General features: G+C 43.6%; 1 protein-coding gene across 1 annotated transcript in view; it reads right to left on the bottom strand.

Annotated features, from left to right (window-relative positions):
* Positions 1–16,487, bottom strand: part of palm3 (paralemmin 3) — a 52,825-nt gene that overhangs the window by 22,118 nt on the left and 14,220 nt on the right. The window contains exons 2-3 of the mRNA XM_080760550.1: positions 2,887–2,939; positions 874–954 (exon numbers count right to left, since the gene is read on the bottom strand). Coding sequence (XP_080616676.1) covers positions 874–954; positions 2,887–2,934 — 129 coding nt within the window. The 5' untranslated portion in view covers positions 2,935–2,939. The remainder of the gene's footprint in view (positions 1–873; positions 955–2,886; positions 2,940–16,487) is intronic.

Below are 16,487 nucleotides of genomic sequence, written 5' to 3'. Positions count from 1 at the left end.
CACAGGAGTGTGTGATATGCAGCGGCTCACTGGGTTCATGTCTAAGGTGTTCCTGTGTGTGAAACCCTGGGTTCAAGTGTAAAAGTGTTCCGTAACGGGGTGGGCCATAGCTGAGTGGTTAGTGAGCCCCCCTGGGGAGCCAGAGACCCTGGTTGTCCCAGGTACGATTCCAGGCCAGGCCAGCAATGTGTCTAATGTGTGACCCTGAACGCCATAATTGTTCCCAGAGCGCCGTAGAATGGCTGCTCACTGATCCTAGTTGTTATAGGATGGATAAATGCAGAGAATGAACTTCACCTATGTGCATATTATACAAAAAATAAACACCTCAAAGGATTGGGGACTATTCTATTCTTCTATCTTTCCAGGGTGCAGGTGTAACTTGTTCCTGTGTGTATGACTGTCAAACCCGTCAAACAGTATTTGGCTGTGGCTGTGTACCCTCATCTCAAAAGTATGTTGTGCCAGGGACAACCAGAAGCAAAGATTTGAGTTTAAAATGTGTTCACCAAAATTCGCCATGAATTCAGCCCCTGCCACAATTTTTTCCATATTGTTCACGGGCCGTGAACTGGAAATAAAAACCAGCTATGTATAGTATCCCGCAATCTATTTTTGTTTTACCCGAAACATAAATGTTGTAAAGCGTGATCAGTGAATCTGGGAAAGAATCCTTTTTCAAACATTTTATTAATAACGCAAATCTTATTTGGGGGTCCCCCCCCTGGCACAAAATATTTTCAGACGGGGCCAAATACATATTGATTTGGGGGAGGGGGGGTCCTTGATGTGAAAATGTTTTGAGAGTCACCAGTGTAAAGCTGTTCCTGTGTGAAAAAGGCCCATCTGAATGTGTTCCTGCGTGTGTCAGACCTTTAGCTGCTGCAGTCTGAGCCTCTCGTCCTCCATGTCTCTCTTAGCTCTCTCCTGCTCTTCTTGCAGCCGACGCTTCTCCTGAGAGAGAGAGATAGAGAGATAGATAGAGAGATAGAGAGATAGATAGAGAGATAGAATAGAGATTGAGAGAGAGAGAGAGAGAGGGGAGCATGTGGTGGAATACACAGTGATTGTTCTATGTCAGTCAGTGCTTTTACATTTTTTTCATATCAAGGTCCATTATTTATTGGGCATTTGAGCCACGGACCACCATTTGATGAGATTTCATGCAGTATTGATGTTGGTACCATTAGGAGATGTAACAGGCAAACGTTAATCAAAATAACAATTCTTCTACACTACAGTCTACACAATTGTGTAGACTTCTTAAGTTGAGAATTAAGTAATGCTGATGTTGAACAATAATGTAACTCTTGAGAGATGCCTGATAAAGGTCTGAACGTTGCTCAATAAATCTAATTCTAAGTGAAGACAGTGTGCGGGATCCCTTTTTCCTCTACAACTCTTGAGAGTGTAAACGCTCTCAAGAGTTAAAGATCTACGAGTGTCCGTTTGGTAACCAACTCTCCATCATTTAGCTGGGGACCACCTGGAACCCCCTCAAGGACCACTGGTTGAAAACCACTGTTTTACCACTGGTTATAGCCTGTTTCCAGATTAATCTGGAACCAGGCTATAACCAGGCTATAACCAACCAGGGCCCAGTATGCATGGGGCGGGACATTGCAGAAAAATAATTAATACTGAGAGGGACGAGACCAATATCCACGCAGTGATATTAGTGTTGCTACGCGAGGCTATGGATGACGAGTATACTGTAAGTATAGCCATGAAAGAAACAAAGAATAAAATGGGCCGCTAGCCTGCTACTCTTGATTCATGTGATGCTGTACTGTACTAGCTGTATTATGATCAAGTAGTGCATTCATTTACAAAAAAACATCAACAGAAAGTTAAAATGATGGACACAGAAAGAATGAAAGACGGACAGAATGGAAAAGAAGACGTCTGAAGATGAATAAAAGTGAATAAAATAGCACATAGAAATAGGGTTGTCACAATAATGACAATCGTCTAATCGCAATTATTTGACATATTCGCAATTATTGTGTCAATCGTCGTGTATAAAATGTATAAAAACGTCAGTAATTTCTTGGTATATTTCAGTTATTTGTCATATGCGCCTTTTCATTACAAAGCCAATCATGTTCCAATTTCCAATGAAAAAAACACAATTACGGTAAATTGCAGATACAGTATTTGTGTGACAATTATGGCCTATTCATACTATTCATTAGCCAACCACGGTGTTGGGTAAAGTACAACAGCGATTATCGACTCACTGCTCACCCAAACACATCACTCCGTAAAATCCGAATCCCCTTTACTGTATACGTTTCCTTTCACTTGTTACCTCCTTACATGATTTCCTGTTTTTCATAGAGAATTTGTACGTCTCTAAATGTTCTGATGAATTGAAAATGGTGGACCCTGTTGTAAACAAGTGCAATGCTTTATCAGTGTGTCGTCCACAGTAACAGTCTTTGTATTGAGTTGTGCCTTCATGTGAAATGTACCCATTCTGCATACTGTTAATAAATACTTCAATCAATATTACTAACCAATATTGGTCACCTTATCACCCAAAACTGGAGTGCGAATTGGCCTATAATCATCAGCTTAATCGTGACAGCGCTAAGTGGAAAAGGATGGGTGGGGGGGGGGGGGGACCTGGTCAAAGAAACACCTGGCACATGGACACGCCGTCGGTCCGTCACCATGGTGACCAGGCACCTATCCCATAATAGTACTAAGCCCCAGAGTCACCCGTCTCCCATGACAACACTCTGGTGTTGTTTTCCTGGTTCCAGGGAGGCCCTGGCTCACCACACTGCACTCTGGGTAAATTATTCAAGAGCTGTGGACAGCTCAGAGAGCACGGCTTCGTGTGTGTGTGTGTGTGTGTGTGTGTGTGTGTGTTGGACTCACAGCGATGGCCTGAAGTCTCTGTTGATACTTCTCCGCCTCATCCATCATGGCACCTGTTGTGACAAGACACGACAAGGGCAAAAGTTAGAGAACCGAGGTTTTTAGGGTCAAAATAAATAATCCATTTAGCCCTAGAGGCTCTAGAGCTGTCCGTTTGTCTTTCACCAAAAACAAGGGACGCACAAACGTGTTAATACTCTGGAATGGATCTTATAAACTTCAGATGAGTCTCGGTCAGACAGTCAGACACTTGCACGCACGCACGCACACACACACACACACACACAAACTTCTCCTCTGAGGAGTCATACCATGAATAGAAAATATCTAGCTAATCTCATAGTACTCTCTAAAGTTACTACATTATCACTAGGGGGCTATCTAACCCAACCGTGGTGGTGATTACGTGTCCCCTATGTCCTATCACATGAGTAAACAGAGAACAGGCGGAAAGAAATAACTTTAAATATGCATGCAAAATGTACAAGATTAGACATGAAATTGGTTTTAATTCAGCTCATTCTTAACCAAAATGAGATTACACCCATCATGGATGTATTCATTCAAATGATGCATCTGTAAAGTGTGTGGCTGTTCCTCATGATTGTAGATACAGTATTTGCTGAATAAAATAACGTGCAAAGTAAAGTGCAAGTGACATTGATGCATTCAAAATATTATCAAAGTATTCGGAGGCACTCCAGCCCTGGACTTGCGTCAAGGCACCCTTTGAGAAACCCTGGTCTGGATGAAGAAAGGGAGAGGACCGAGTACAGACCCATGGGGGACCCCGGTCAATGGAGTATAATAGGGTTAAAGTGGTTACAAGTTGCCCAACAACATACAACATTATCAGACTCTGCTGGTTATCCCCATCCCTCCCTATACCAAAAGGTTTCTCCTACTTATGCCATTAAGTGTTGGGTTTTCCCTGGTGACACAGCCAGCCTCAGGCATGTCTAAGCAAATGAGAGCAGGCAGTATTTGTGTTCCCCTGCAGCTTGACACTAAATGGTACAATGTGAGAGGATCCATTAGAGTGTATGAGAGAGAGCAATAGACCAAACCCATGCTGAAAGAAAAACAGTCATTAGTTAAGTTCTCACTTGCCCACAAACCACAGCTTTTCCAGATGATGAAAACGTATGTACATACAAGTCTACTTTCGGTAGTGTGGGGGGATTAAAAGGTTTGAGACAGTCAAAAGTTCCCAGTGCATTTTTACAATGGGGTTGAGAATATTTTCAAACACTTGTATAGACTCGAGCAACATGGGGGATTTGGTGGGTGGAGAGAGTGCCCAGACAGACAGCGGGCAGAGCCCAGAAGAACAAACAGAATATTTCAATCTCCTGAGGGGAGAAAGTGGATGAGGGAGAAGTTTCCAATGTTCCACATTTGTATGATATCACATACTGTACAGACAGTTGAATGATCGACCGTTCATTCCAATCCAGGATGACAATGTGTATTGTTACTGAAACATTCCCAAAAAAGCAAAAACGTTTGATAATTAAAAACATTTTTTTTTTTTTTTTGTAATTTCACAAAGAAATAGAAATAAGTAGTGAAAATAGCCGATCTACTAAGCTCACAATGCGACACGAAGGGATGCATTGTGAGCTTGTAAGATCTGCTATATTCAATAGTTTGGGTCCCAGTACAACGTCTAATTTATCTTTTTGCGTCTTGAGCTAAACAGTTTTGGAACCACTGCTCTAGTGTGCCCTTCATGGCACTCGTCTGCACAAAAACAATGTAGCTTTTAATGCAGTCTATGCGAGAAGAGGAAAAACAACACCCACCCACCCACCCACCATTCATAAACACAGAGAGAAGGCAAAAAGCACGTCGTCTCCTCAGTGATTTTGAAGTACTCTCTAGACAATGACAGCAAAAAGTCTCGTAGTGCGTAGCGTAGGGACTCTAGGAGTCTCAGTGCGTACCGTAGGGACTCTAGGAGCGCTGTCTCGTCAAGGCTTCGGGAGAGGTCCCGGAATAGAAGCCACAGATAAACAAGCAAACACAAACACTGGTTTTATGATGAGGGGAGGTAATGAGAACAGCACCCGGTAGGCAGGTGCGTGCGTGCGTGCGTGCGTGCGCACTTCGTACACACTTCGTACACACTTCGAAATTATGATGATACAGAGAGGCAACGTCAAAACATTGGGAAAACAGGATCAGAGGGGAAAATTGAATCAACTGCGTTCACCCTGATGTTCCTATTTTGGGCACAAGAAAATAGCAGATGTGCCAGATCACAATGGCTGAATTGTGACCTCCGAGGATCTCTGAAAACAGTGATTCTCAACCTGGGCCCTGAGGGTATTCCAATTGGGCCCAAAAAATAATTTGTAAAACACTGAGATTTTAATGATATGTGACTTGTATTTTTTTAAATGTCAATGACTTAGCCTCAGTCAGAAGCGGACACATATAACAATTATAATTGTTCTTTAAAAATGTGCTTACTGTACATTGCGATACTGATCAATAGGAATAATGTGTTAGTTCCACTGATGCTCTGAAAATGCACTCATGGGGCACCTGGGTGGTCAGATGGGTGGTCAGATGGGTGCACTGGGCTGAACACTTGAGCATTGTGGGCCCCGCTAGAGAAATGGCTGAGATCCACTGTCCAAAAATAGAAGGCTTGGATAATGTGACATGCACAAAAAGGAGAAGAAAAGCAAGAAAATGATTGCAGAAGATAGACATAAAATGAGCAATTGTTTGAACTTGAAGCGAGAAAGGTGGGGAGGGAGGGAGGGGGGTGCAGACATTGTAGGTGAACAAAGACCCTTCTGTTTCATTGTATCGCCGTCTCTTTCAAGCCATGGTATTTCCGAGGCGTTTTTTTTTTTTTATGCATTGAAATGTTCAATCTATAATTTGAAAGATCAGTGACGGAATAGCAGCAAAAGGCGCAGGAGAAGCGTTGATCTTACTTTGGTGGACTGTTATTGTGTACGTCTACTGTGCCATTCAATTATTATTAGGCATAGGAATGTAACCATTTAGACCTGAGGACGATTCTAAAAAAAAAGCCTTCTAAATCCTGACAGTTTTCAGAAAAACCCATGTTTCTTCTATGTCAGTGGTGCTCAAACCACTGACATAGACCCGCAAAAATATATGTAATTGGCCGGCGACCCCCATTCCCCCCCCAGAGGCAAAGATTTGAGTTAAAAACATTGTCTCTGAAAGAAAGAATATATATTCAAATTATTCTGCCACGCTTTCATGATTAAAAAAAAATAGCAGATCTATAAACTCATAGCGAGGCACTCGGTGCCGCGCTATGAGCTTGTAGATCTGCTTTAATAGCTAAAGTATAACATGATGCTTAAAACACCAAAAGGGGTTCCTGCCCAGAATGGGTTAAGCACTTCTTGTCTATATCGTCGATTGCGTGGTGTTTTAATTGTGGTGTATATTTGTGTGTTGACTTACTCTTGTCTTGACCCCGAGCAAAACGATTTCCCCTTGTGGATGATAAAGGACATACATCTAATCAACCGGATCAATTCTGTCACGGATAACTTTGTTGCAATACTCCTGACCTACAGTATGCACACACACTCCTGACCTACAGCACACACACACACACACACACACACACACACACACACACACACACACACACACACACACACACACACACACACACACACACACACACACACACACACACACACACACACACACACACACACGAAACAGTGGTGACTGACCTCTGTGTTATAATGTCCTACTCTATTGTTTCTCACAGGACATCTCTGACACTCGCACTCGAGTGCACATGAGCAGCAACAGGGTATAAGCTCACAACATATCGTGCCGCGAGCTTGTAGATTAGCTATAAAACAGGCATTAGGCTAGGGTGAACATTATTTCCAATCCCACAAACCAGGACAGTTAAATTAATGAAAATGTATAGTCAAACATGTGCACATACTGTATATAAACATAGGATTGGCGACGGTTATTTTATTTAGTGCTTTAGCACGCCTGAAACTTTCAGCAGAAGAACAGCACATCAGAAACATCAATGCAAGAGCGCTGAAAACAAGTCATACTGAGCTGCCGCGTTTGCGCTCACACTGCGCTGCGTGAACCTCAGCAGGGAACCTTATCAATGTGTTCAAAACAAGTCATACTGTACTGACAATCTGGCCAATGTGTAAGGTAAGTTGCGTCATTCTTTGCGTTCGCGTTCACACTGCGCCGTGTCAACCGCAGCAGGGAACCATATCGATGGGCGGATCAAACATATCGCACTGTAGTTCGCCAAAAAACTGGCATTTCGCTTCACTTCCAAGATTAATTTTGCGCTGACGTCTGCGCTGTGCCTCCATGTGCCCAAAAGAACAGTGCATGCACACACACACACACACACACACACTAACGTCCAGTCCTCGATGACACACTGCATCCACGTTACCCTCACTTTACGAGCCTATTTTAATCGCAGTATAACATCCTGGTGTGAAGGAGAGCTGTAAGTGAATGTTGAAAAACAGGACATTTTACTGTTTTACACATCATTGTCAGGACACCTATTGAAAGCAGGACAGACCAGGACGTCTACTCTGATCACCACACTGTAGGTTAGGAGCATTTAGTCATGGATAAGGTAGAAGAGGACAGTGTTGAGACTGAAATGCAGTGCATCTCCAAGTGGGTTCCAACCAGTGTTGTTTTTGGTTTTTTCATTTAGTTTCCATTTAGTTTTTGTCAGTGAAAAAAGGTAGTCGACGACAGTTTTTCGTCTTAGTTTTAGACGTTGACGAAATCAACACTGGTTCCAACTTCCGGGGACCCCGGGAGCTGTCCCAGGACAGCTGGAGCCATACCGGGGACCCCGGGAGCTGTCCCAGGACAGCTGGAGCCATTGGTTCCCCAGCTAAATTAATGACAATTAGAAAAAAATACTTTTGAAATATGTAGAAAAAAGAATGAATTAAAAAGAAGAAAGAAAAGTGAAGCTGATAGAGAACCATTGTACAGATTGTATTAGTGTTGCTGTTGATGTGTGGTTTCTGCAACTCCTGGACTATAACTGCCCTACAAAGCCAGAGTGCACTAACTACATTTTTGGTCCAACTAAAAGCTAAAAAATAACTCCTAGGTGTCTGCTTTATCTTGTGACAAAGTTTCAGAGTTTGATTTTGTTTTGTTTTAGAGAAAAAGCGTTGCAAAAAAAGATTGCAGGAGTAACTACAAAACCTAGCTCAAAACAAAGGCAGAGTGCAGTAACTACATTTTGGAGCTCAAGGGTCAAATTCAAGATTTTGGGGCATGAGAATTACGTCATGACGTCACTTGTATACCCCATTTGGCTGGCCAGTTGACAAACGTCAAAGCCAATTATCTCAGTTTCACCTTGAGCTTTCTAGGGCAGTATAGATTGGATGCATGCATGCACTATTGCTTTTGTTATATCTACTGAGTCACGAGTCACTGTCAACCCATAAACAATAGGGTCCGCAACCCCAAAATGGGTCCCGACCCATTGTTTGGGAAACACGGAGATAGCTAGTGAGCAGGTAGCACTGCAGTTAGCACAAACAGTTTCAGTACAAACATTCCTAACACCATGGTGTGAAAGAATGTATACACGCTATGTGTAGGAGTCTCCGTGTGTGTGTGTGTGTGTGTGTGTGTGTGTGTGTGGCTGAGAGAGGGAAAGTTATGGAATTTTTGAGAGAATGTATATTTGCCCTGTGTGTGTGTGTGTTTGTGTGTGCGGTGTGTATTTAAGGATGTATATTTGCCCACTGTGTGTGTGTGTGTGTGTGTGTGTGTGTGTGTGTGTGTTTAAGAATGTGTATTTGCCCAGTGGGGATCCATGAAGCCTGTATGCCGAGGGCTAGCGTAGCGACATTAGCACTGTGGGAACAGATGGCATAACAGTGAGGCATTTGAGACGCAGGGAGGTGCAGGTTCAAGTACCGTTGGGAGTAATTTAATATCTCGGTTTAATGCCTGTAGTTTATCTCTCACACACACGCACATGTGCGCTCGCACACACACACCGATCCTTGTGAGGACATCAACATATAGTATTAAGACGCCAACTAACGTGTCTTCTACTTGTGTACACTGTACAGAGAGTCTTCACAAGTATAGTTAATCACACACACACACACACACACACACACACACACACACACACACACACACACACACACACACACACACACACACACACACACACACACACACACACACACACACACACACACACACACACACACACACACACACACACACACACACACACCTGTCTAGTGTCCATCTAATTTAATTGGCTTCTTCAATGCTGCAATTGGCAAACTGCAAGAGGCTGGCAGGCTGCGTTGTTTGTAATGTAATCAGAACTTCAGAAGGAATACAAATAAATAAATAATATTTTTTAACGCCACAACAATTCCTCCCAATCGAGTGGACTGTCAGGTAACATCTTTCCATTACACTCAAAATAAAATCTAACTTTTATCTCATTGCTGAAGTGTGTAAAAGGGGCAACCAGCTATCACCACTAAACACACAGCTGCTGTAGGTGAGTGCCTGAGTGGTCAACTCTGTGTAGACAACAGGGTCAGGGTTAGGGACAAGGTTAGTAATGTAGTAAGCTTCAATGCAGTACGGCCATCTACTTACAAACTGTGGCTCCACATGCAACTGACTGAGCTCAATAGAAATTAGAAAGGTGCAATTCTGGGAAGTATGAATCGCGCCTAAGGATGCAGGCTATTTGCATCACTGAATATTGTGTGATGTCATGTGAAGCATGACCAAAAGCTGCACCTTTCTGCTGTGCAAACATTAACAAAAAGCAGGCTCACTTTGCTGGCAAAACATTATCGGACCGAGTGTTGCCTATAGCAAGTTGCTATAGGCAACACTCGGGCCGATAATGTTTCAGAACATAGGACAATGATGAGTCGCTTCCACACTAAATATCAACGTGAAGTTATTCCACGTGTACTGTGAGAAGTCAAGAGTTCAATGCCAGCCAGGAGCGGCACCTGTTGATACAGGTAGGGTTCCAAAGTGTTGCTCAAGGGCAAACAACAGCTATTATATGAGGCTCAGACCCATTATATTTTGGGAGCCAGCTATCACCACTATTCGCCAACAGCAGTGTAGAGCCCAAATCCTATATTTGTGGCACTACTGACTGGTGCCGACACGTTGTAGTTAAGACGTGTGCTCCAGAAAGTGATGTCCAAACATGTGCGTAGAGTTGGTATAATGAAGATGTATTATCCGTCTCTGCAGGCCTAGTCACTGCAGCATACATCTAAATAAATACAATAAATGTAAATTTAAACAGAGTCTGAAAAAGGTTTGCCTCTTGTCAGCAACACCTGCTGGTTGATTGAGAGCTGATTAAATACCCTGCCAACCTTGACATTGACCATGCCCCTCAGTGGACATCATTGGATACAATTAGGAGGCTCAAATGGCTCGAAGCAGCCTGTGTGACTGCACCTATCACGAGACCCTTGTAATTCATTTAACTCTGAGCGGGTACGCCGGGTCCATTTGGTTACATCCCCCCCCCAGAGTTACAAATGCACATCACATTAACACTGAGGGTTTTACTGTGCTGCTCCAAGCTGTGAATGGAAAGCACTAGACACTGAGGTCACGTTGAGGACCTTTGGTGGTTACACATTTGCAAACGGCTGCGAACAAGTCAAAGAGCAGCCAACTATAGTGGGCACAGGCTGTTCTGTGTTTAACCAGAGGCACGTTTTGGAGGCGAGGGGTTGACACAGCCAGGGGAGTTATTATGAAGTAGCAGGATTTCATCAATCTCCCCTCTAAAAATAAGTTTGTCCCCTTATTGTATAATGTCAAGGAGCCACGGAGAAAGATCTAAATGCAGCAGTCTACTCCTCTGTTTCTAATGAAAATGAGCGCAAATATATATATTCTTTCACAGCAATGGTTTTTAAAGGTCCTGCAGCATGAAATTCATGCCATTCAGTCATGCTGGGTCATGCGAAGGCCACCCGCCTAGGCTGTGCACGATGATGCAATCACACGATGTGGCCGTGCGGCGCGGCGCGCGGCTTTGATGTTTCTGCATCCGTGTCCAGGGGGAGAGAGAACAGCAGTGTGTTTGCAAGGCACAGACCACAGAGTGAAAGTAGTGTAGAGGGGGAAACTAAATAGAAAGCCTCAATGCACGATGCATGTTGCAACAATGTGGGAGGAAATGAAACGGAGAGCAGCATCAACGCAAAGTTTTTTTGTAGAAATTAATCCAGGTTTTACAGGGTTAAGCTAGTATTGTATTAGCGTGGTATAGGGATGGGTCTGATTAATCGTTAAAAGGATATAAATCGATTATCACAAAATAAAACAAATATTATTTATTTTCATTTTCAAAAGCAGCCCCCCCCCCCCCCCCGATGATATCAGTCAACAGAACCATGGGGTGTGTGGTTTCAATGAGTCTAACCTGGTTAAAATGAAGTTTATATAGGAGGGGGCATGCCTTATATATGTGAATATCAAATATCTAAATATTGACTCGGGCAACAAAAGCTGCCGTGTGCACAGCCGCTCGCTGTAATGGCCACGTTTAGCACTCCAACACGTGACAAAGTGTCAATTACAGTAGGATTCACGTTACTGAAGGAGTCATGCTGCAAGCATGTTAACTGTGCCTGCACATCCCTTGCATGTTTGCATTACTATTATGTGATGTCTTTGCTAGCATCCCAAATACACCCAATGTTGATTTGTTGACACCAGTCACAAGGAGGTCCTGATTCTGGAGATGGGCTGTGTCTTTGATTTGTACATGGACCACAGGCATTTCAAGATAAACATTCTAAGTACCAACCATTACTTAGAATCATAACAAACATTGGGTACTGATTCGCGACACTGATATTTGCCAAATAAATACTGCTCTGTTTCGGCTGTTCTATGGGCAGTTTGTCTGTGTGGAGGAGGGTGCCCATGAACTGTTAACCCTGTTACATGCGTTTCCCTGTAAAATTAATTGTAATTAGCAGATTCAAATAAATAACTTTTTTTTTTTGTGCGTGCGTGTGTACGTGCGTGCGTGGGTGCATGCGTGCAAGAGAGAGCGAGAAAAGATAATGACAGATGTACCCATTACACAGACTAATCCAAGGCCGAAGATGTGCCTTGAAGATATCCTTCCACCCTTGTGTTTGGGAACAGGAAGAGAGCAAACAGCACTACATGTCCTCCAGACGACAGGAGACAGAGAGAGGAACGTCCTATCGCAACAACCCTGAGCTCTGACCTCACACGTCCCCCGCTGTCATCGTTGGCCAGCGCTCAGGAAGGGATCAGCTGAAATACACAACCAGCCAATCAGAAACAACCAATTCCTGGAAATGACTTCCATCAAGAGAGTCAACTCGGGGCAGTCGGTGGAAGAGGAGGCATTTACTCTTAGCTTGAGGAGCAGGTCAGGAGGACTGGAGAACTGCTGTTTAAAGTGCTTTTTCATCCACTATCGATTCCTAGTTTCATTTACGGACTCTGCAGCAAGAAAACGCAAATGAATATCCTGCTTGTCTAAGATAGAAAATAAATCTTGAGGCAGGGTGTGGGTGAGTGTGTGGGTGGTATGAATGGAATTTGTGGAGTTCGGCTGGGCCAGCTCCAACAACACACACAGCCAAGATTCTTTTGAGTGACATTCAGGGTCAAAGGAATGACAACACAGCATTCCACTTCTCTTAGGAGTGTGCGTGTGTGTTTGTCTGTGTGTGTGTGTGTGTGTGTGTGTGTGTGTGTGTGTGTGTGTGTGTGTGTGTGTGTGTGTGTGTGTGTGTATGTATAATAGACCCATCCATCGTGTACACACAGTGCTAATGGCATGGAAGTGTGTCAGGGATTATCAAAGTCAACAACATATACATCACAGCTATATTTTAAGTCATTTGTCACAGTCTTCTCTTCACAGGCATATGCCAGCATTTTTCCACTGTCTTCTTCCACTCTTTTAGTTATACTGTAATTAAGATGTGAGCAGCAGTCACAAATTCACGACGTAACTTCATTGACTTAATATTGCGTAAACGCAACAATTACGGAATTCCTCCACAACAGCACACTTACTGTAGCGATCACTCAATCCTGTAGTTTGCACCGGCGTGCACACACATGATTTAACTCAAGACCCAAGAGAAATGGGATGTTTCCCCGGGACCCAAACTAGTGAAAACAGCAGATCTGTACAAGCTCACAACCCACTGTTGACCCTTCGCACCACGCAGAGAGCTTGTAGATGTGCTATTTTCACTACTTCCTAAATGTTTTATTTTCCGTATACTTAAGTGTAGTCTTTTATGTATTTATAGAAAAACATACAGTACATAGAGTTTTGGGATCTTACTTAAGAAATACTTAACTTCTACGAAGTTGTTGTTGGACATGACATTTTGTAGGAAACATACTGGTGAGCGATAACGATTGTGGTCCCGACTCACTGTTTGACAAACAGTGTGCCGTACACCAGTGGTTCCCAAAGTGGGGTCCGGGGGCCCCCAGGAGGTTCAACCTCCCGAAATCGAAGTCTCCCCACTTCTACAATCCCTTCACTGCATGGCTTCCAGTTGCTGCTCACAGTCACAACCAGTTCAAAACATTGATGGCAAATCAAGGCCATGGCACCCCCCTTTGCCTTCAGGACACGATGCAGCTGTACAACCAACAGTTCACCCCTACACTTAAATCAGCTAACACAGGACATCTGTCCGTCCCTCCCTTCCTTAAAACACCCTGGACAAAGCTCCGAGCCTCTCTCCGCGCTCCCTAGCAGTGGAATGACACTATTTCAAAGAGTGCACTGACTCCCCATATTCTGCTGCTGTCTGAAAACTCACACCCCCCTATAGAACCCCTAATATTCTTTCCATCACTTCTTGTTGCCTATTTTGCTATAATGTAGGCAGATCACATGTTATTTATAAAGATGCGATGTTTGAGGTTTACCTGGTATCCTAGTTACTTTGTATCACTTTATAAAAGCAACAGCTAAATGCCTAAATTGCAATTGCCGGCGTATACGCGATTCAAAGTCTCCATCTACTGTATCTTCCGGTTATTTTGAAAGCCTAAGTGCCTTCACATTTTTATTTCACACTTGCATAAGTCACAGCCAGAGTAGCAAAAAAGAAAAAGAGACCCACGGAAGGCTTCCCGAGCATCAAAGGAATTGTGGAAGTAAGATTATGAAAAGAGAAATCTCCAATGAGTCCCAGTGTTCTGTATTGAGGAGTTCAGTAAATTGCTGGAAGTTGAATTGACTGCCAGCTCAGGTAAAAGAGGATAAAGATGAAGGAACAATAGCTCACAACGGAACAGAGACTTCCTCTCAAAGAGAAGGGGAAAGGATTTCACTCACAAGCTGCGAGGTCAGGAGGTTCGTTCTGTCGAGTAATATTACATATCATTGGGCCTACTGTTATTCTTCATTTATTTTTTTCCATCTACGTGCTTGTCTTTGTTTGTTTGTTTAATAACTTGATTCAGGGTAGGCGGTTTATACCTACGATTTCATACTTTTGACACTGTCATCTGCATATTATGTATCTCTTGTTACACCTTGGGTGTTTCACATCAAATGTAGGTACGTCATTATTTAAGGTATGGCCTGAAATATACCAGAATAAACACGATGTCTGCAATGTATTATACAGACAACAGCATGAATACCACACACACACACACACACACACACACACGGCAAGCTGCACTGGCTCCACTCTCACAATATCCTTCCCACAAATAGTGAACATCGACACTCGCAATGTGAGCTTGCAGATTGGCTATTCGTCGCACACAAACAAAGTACATGCATAGATAGGGCTTAAGTGCTTTAGGCCAAAGAAGAATAACAATTCTCATCCTGTCAATTCTCTGCTCTCCCTTTTGCAGCCAGAAAGAATAGGCAGATTAAGACGGGGTTACTAAAAAGTATATTATCTTTGGAGTGTAAACTGTCTTGGCTGCAACGAGAGCTTTTTATTCACCCGTCAGTCATCTTATCTAAATCACTATCAAACCACCACACGGACAGAATGAAAGCAATAAGTGTTTCAGGCCAAACAATTTTCTCTGCAGCCATTACTACATCCACAGAGCAGATCAAACATGTCAGAACAATGACATATTTTGAGTGCAATTCAGACCGCTGCACTTGTTCTCTGCAATGCTCAGTCTAAAGGGCCTTTCAAAACGAGAAGCAAGGAACACACACATCGCCTGGATCAACGAGAGGTCTGCTACAGGTCTTCTCAAGAGGGGCGCAACAACGCAACACATGAAAAAATAGCTAAACAGAATCCAGTTCTGGTGAGTCGCGGGCGTGTGCACGAAACGAGCACGTGTGCAACAAATTCACGGGACCGCGCTCACGGAAATACGCTTGCGTTGTCGCACCGCGACTGCTCTGTGAAAAAAGAAACAGGTCTCATTCAAAATGAACTATAGGCGCGTTATATCGCTTCCCGTTTGAAATGCCCTTTATGCTTAATGTATGCTCCGTCGTACCGCGGTGTGCTGGAATTAGACTAGCTCACAGGGAAAAGGAAACGAGGCCGACCTGGCACAGAACGGTAGAGGCTGAGCTGCTGGAGATGGGTCTCTCATGGGGCACGGCGCCTCTACAGAACGGGCGCAACTGTTTGCCAAAGACCGTGGTATAGGTGGAGGAACATCATCGATGCCTTATGCCCATGGGGGCGAAGAGCATAAGTAAGTAAGTACAACGTGTCACATCCGCCTGAGCTTGTAGATCGGCTTTTGCGTCCGTACGCGTATAAAACAGGCTTAATGCGGTTTCATCTTGTGGCGAATCTTTGGTCTGACCTCGCTTTAGAAGCAAGCAGGAATGGCTCACACCATTTCAGCGCAGAGGCGCGCGGTGAAAACTAAGGCATGAAAATGTAAGAAGAGGTCGCGCTGCTCCGTGCTCATAGATAGCCGCGATGCAAAATATAGTTGTATTCAGAATCATAACAAACGTTTGGAAAAGAGCGACCTTGGTTGAAACCTTGTCTTCATAAATACAGTACATGAATCATGAATCTGTTGCATCGTGGATACGAGTAGTGTGACCTCTGACCTCCCCAGTTTGATTCAACCACATGAACCCCTATAGCATTCTTATTCTGTCACAGTGCTCCTCGTTAGCTTGTAGGTCGGCTATTTTTGATAAAAGATATTTACTGTTAGAGCAGTGGTTTTCAACCTATTTCATTTCAAGGTCCATTATTTATTGGGCCTTTGAGCCATGGCACGGACATACTGGTGGTCCCCGGAACCACTGGTTTAGAACCACTGCTGTAGAGTGAAAACAGTAGGGGGCCTAGTATAGACACCTGGGGGACTCCTGTCCACTAAGTAAATAGGATTTCAGTGGTTAAAGCACTCACAGTGCATCTAGTCTTGAGTACAAACATGTTTAAGTGGTTACACCACTCGTAGTGCATCTAGTCTTAAATACAAACATTGGCGAGACACAGGCTGATAGAGAATAACAGCAGTATGGCTCTGTCTGGACTAGGCTTCAGGCTAGGGTGAGTAAACCT

Source organism: Protomyctophum bolini (assembly GCF_963924005.1).
Source record: "Protomyctophum bolini genome assembly, chromosome: 3".
NCBI classification, from domain to species: Eukaryota; Metazoa; Chordata; class Actinopteri; order Myctophiformes; family Myctophidae; genus Protomyctophum; species Protomyctophum bolini.
The sequence above is the reverse complement of the archived record's forward strand: the minus strand, read 5'-3'. Positions and strand labels throughout refer to the sequence as shown.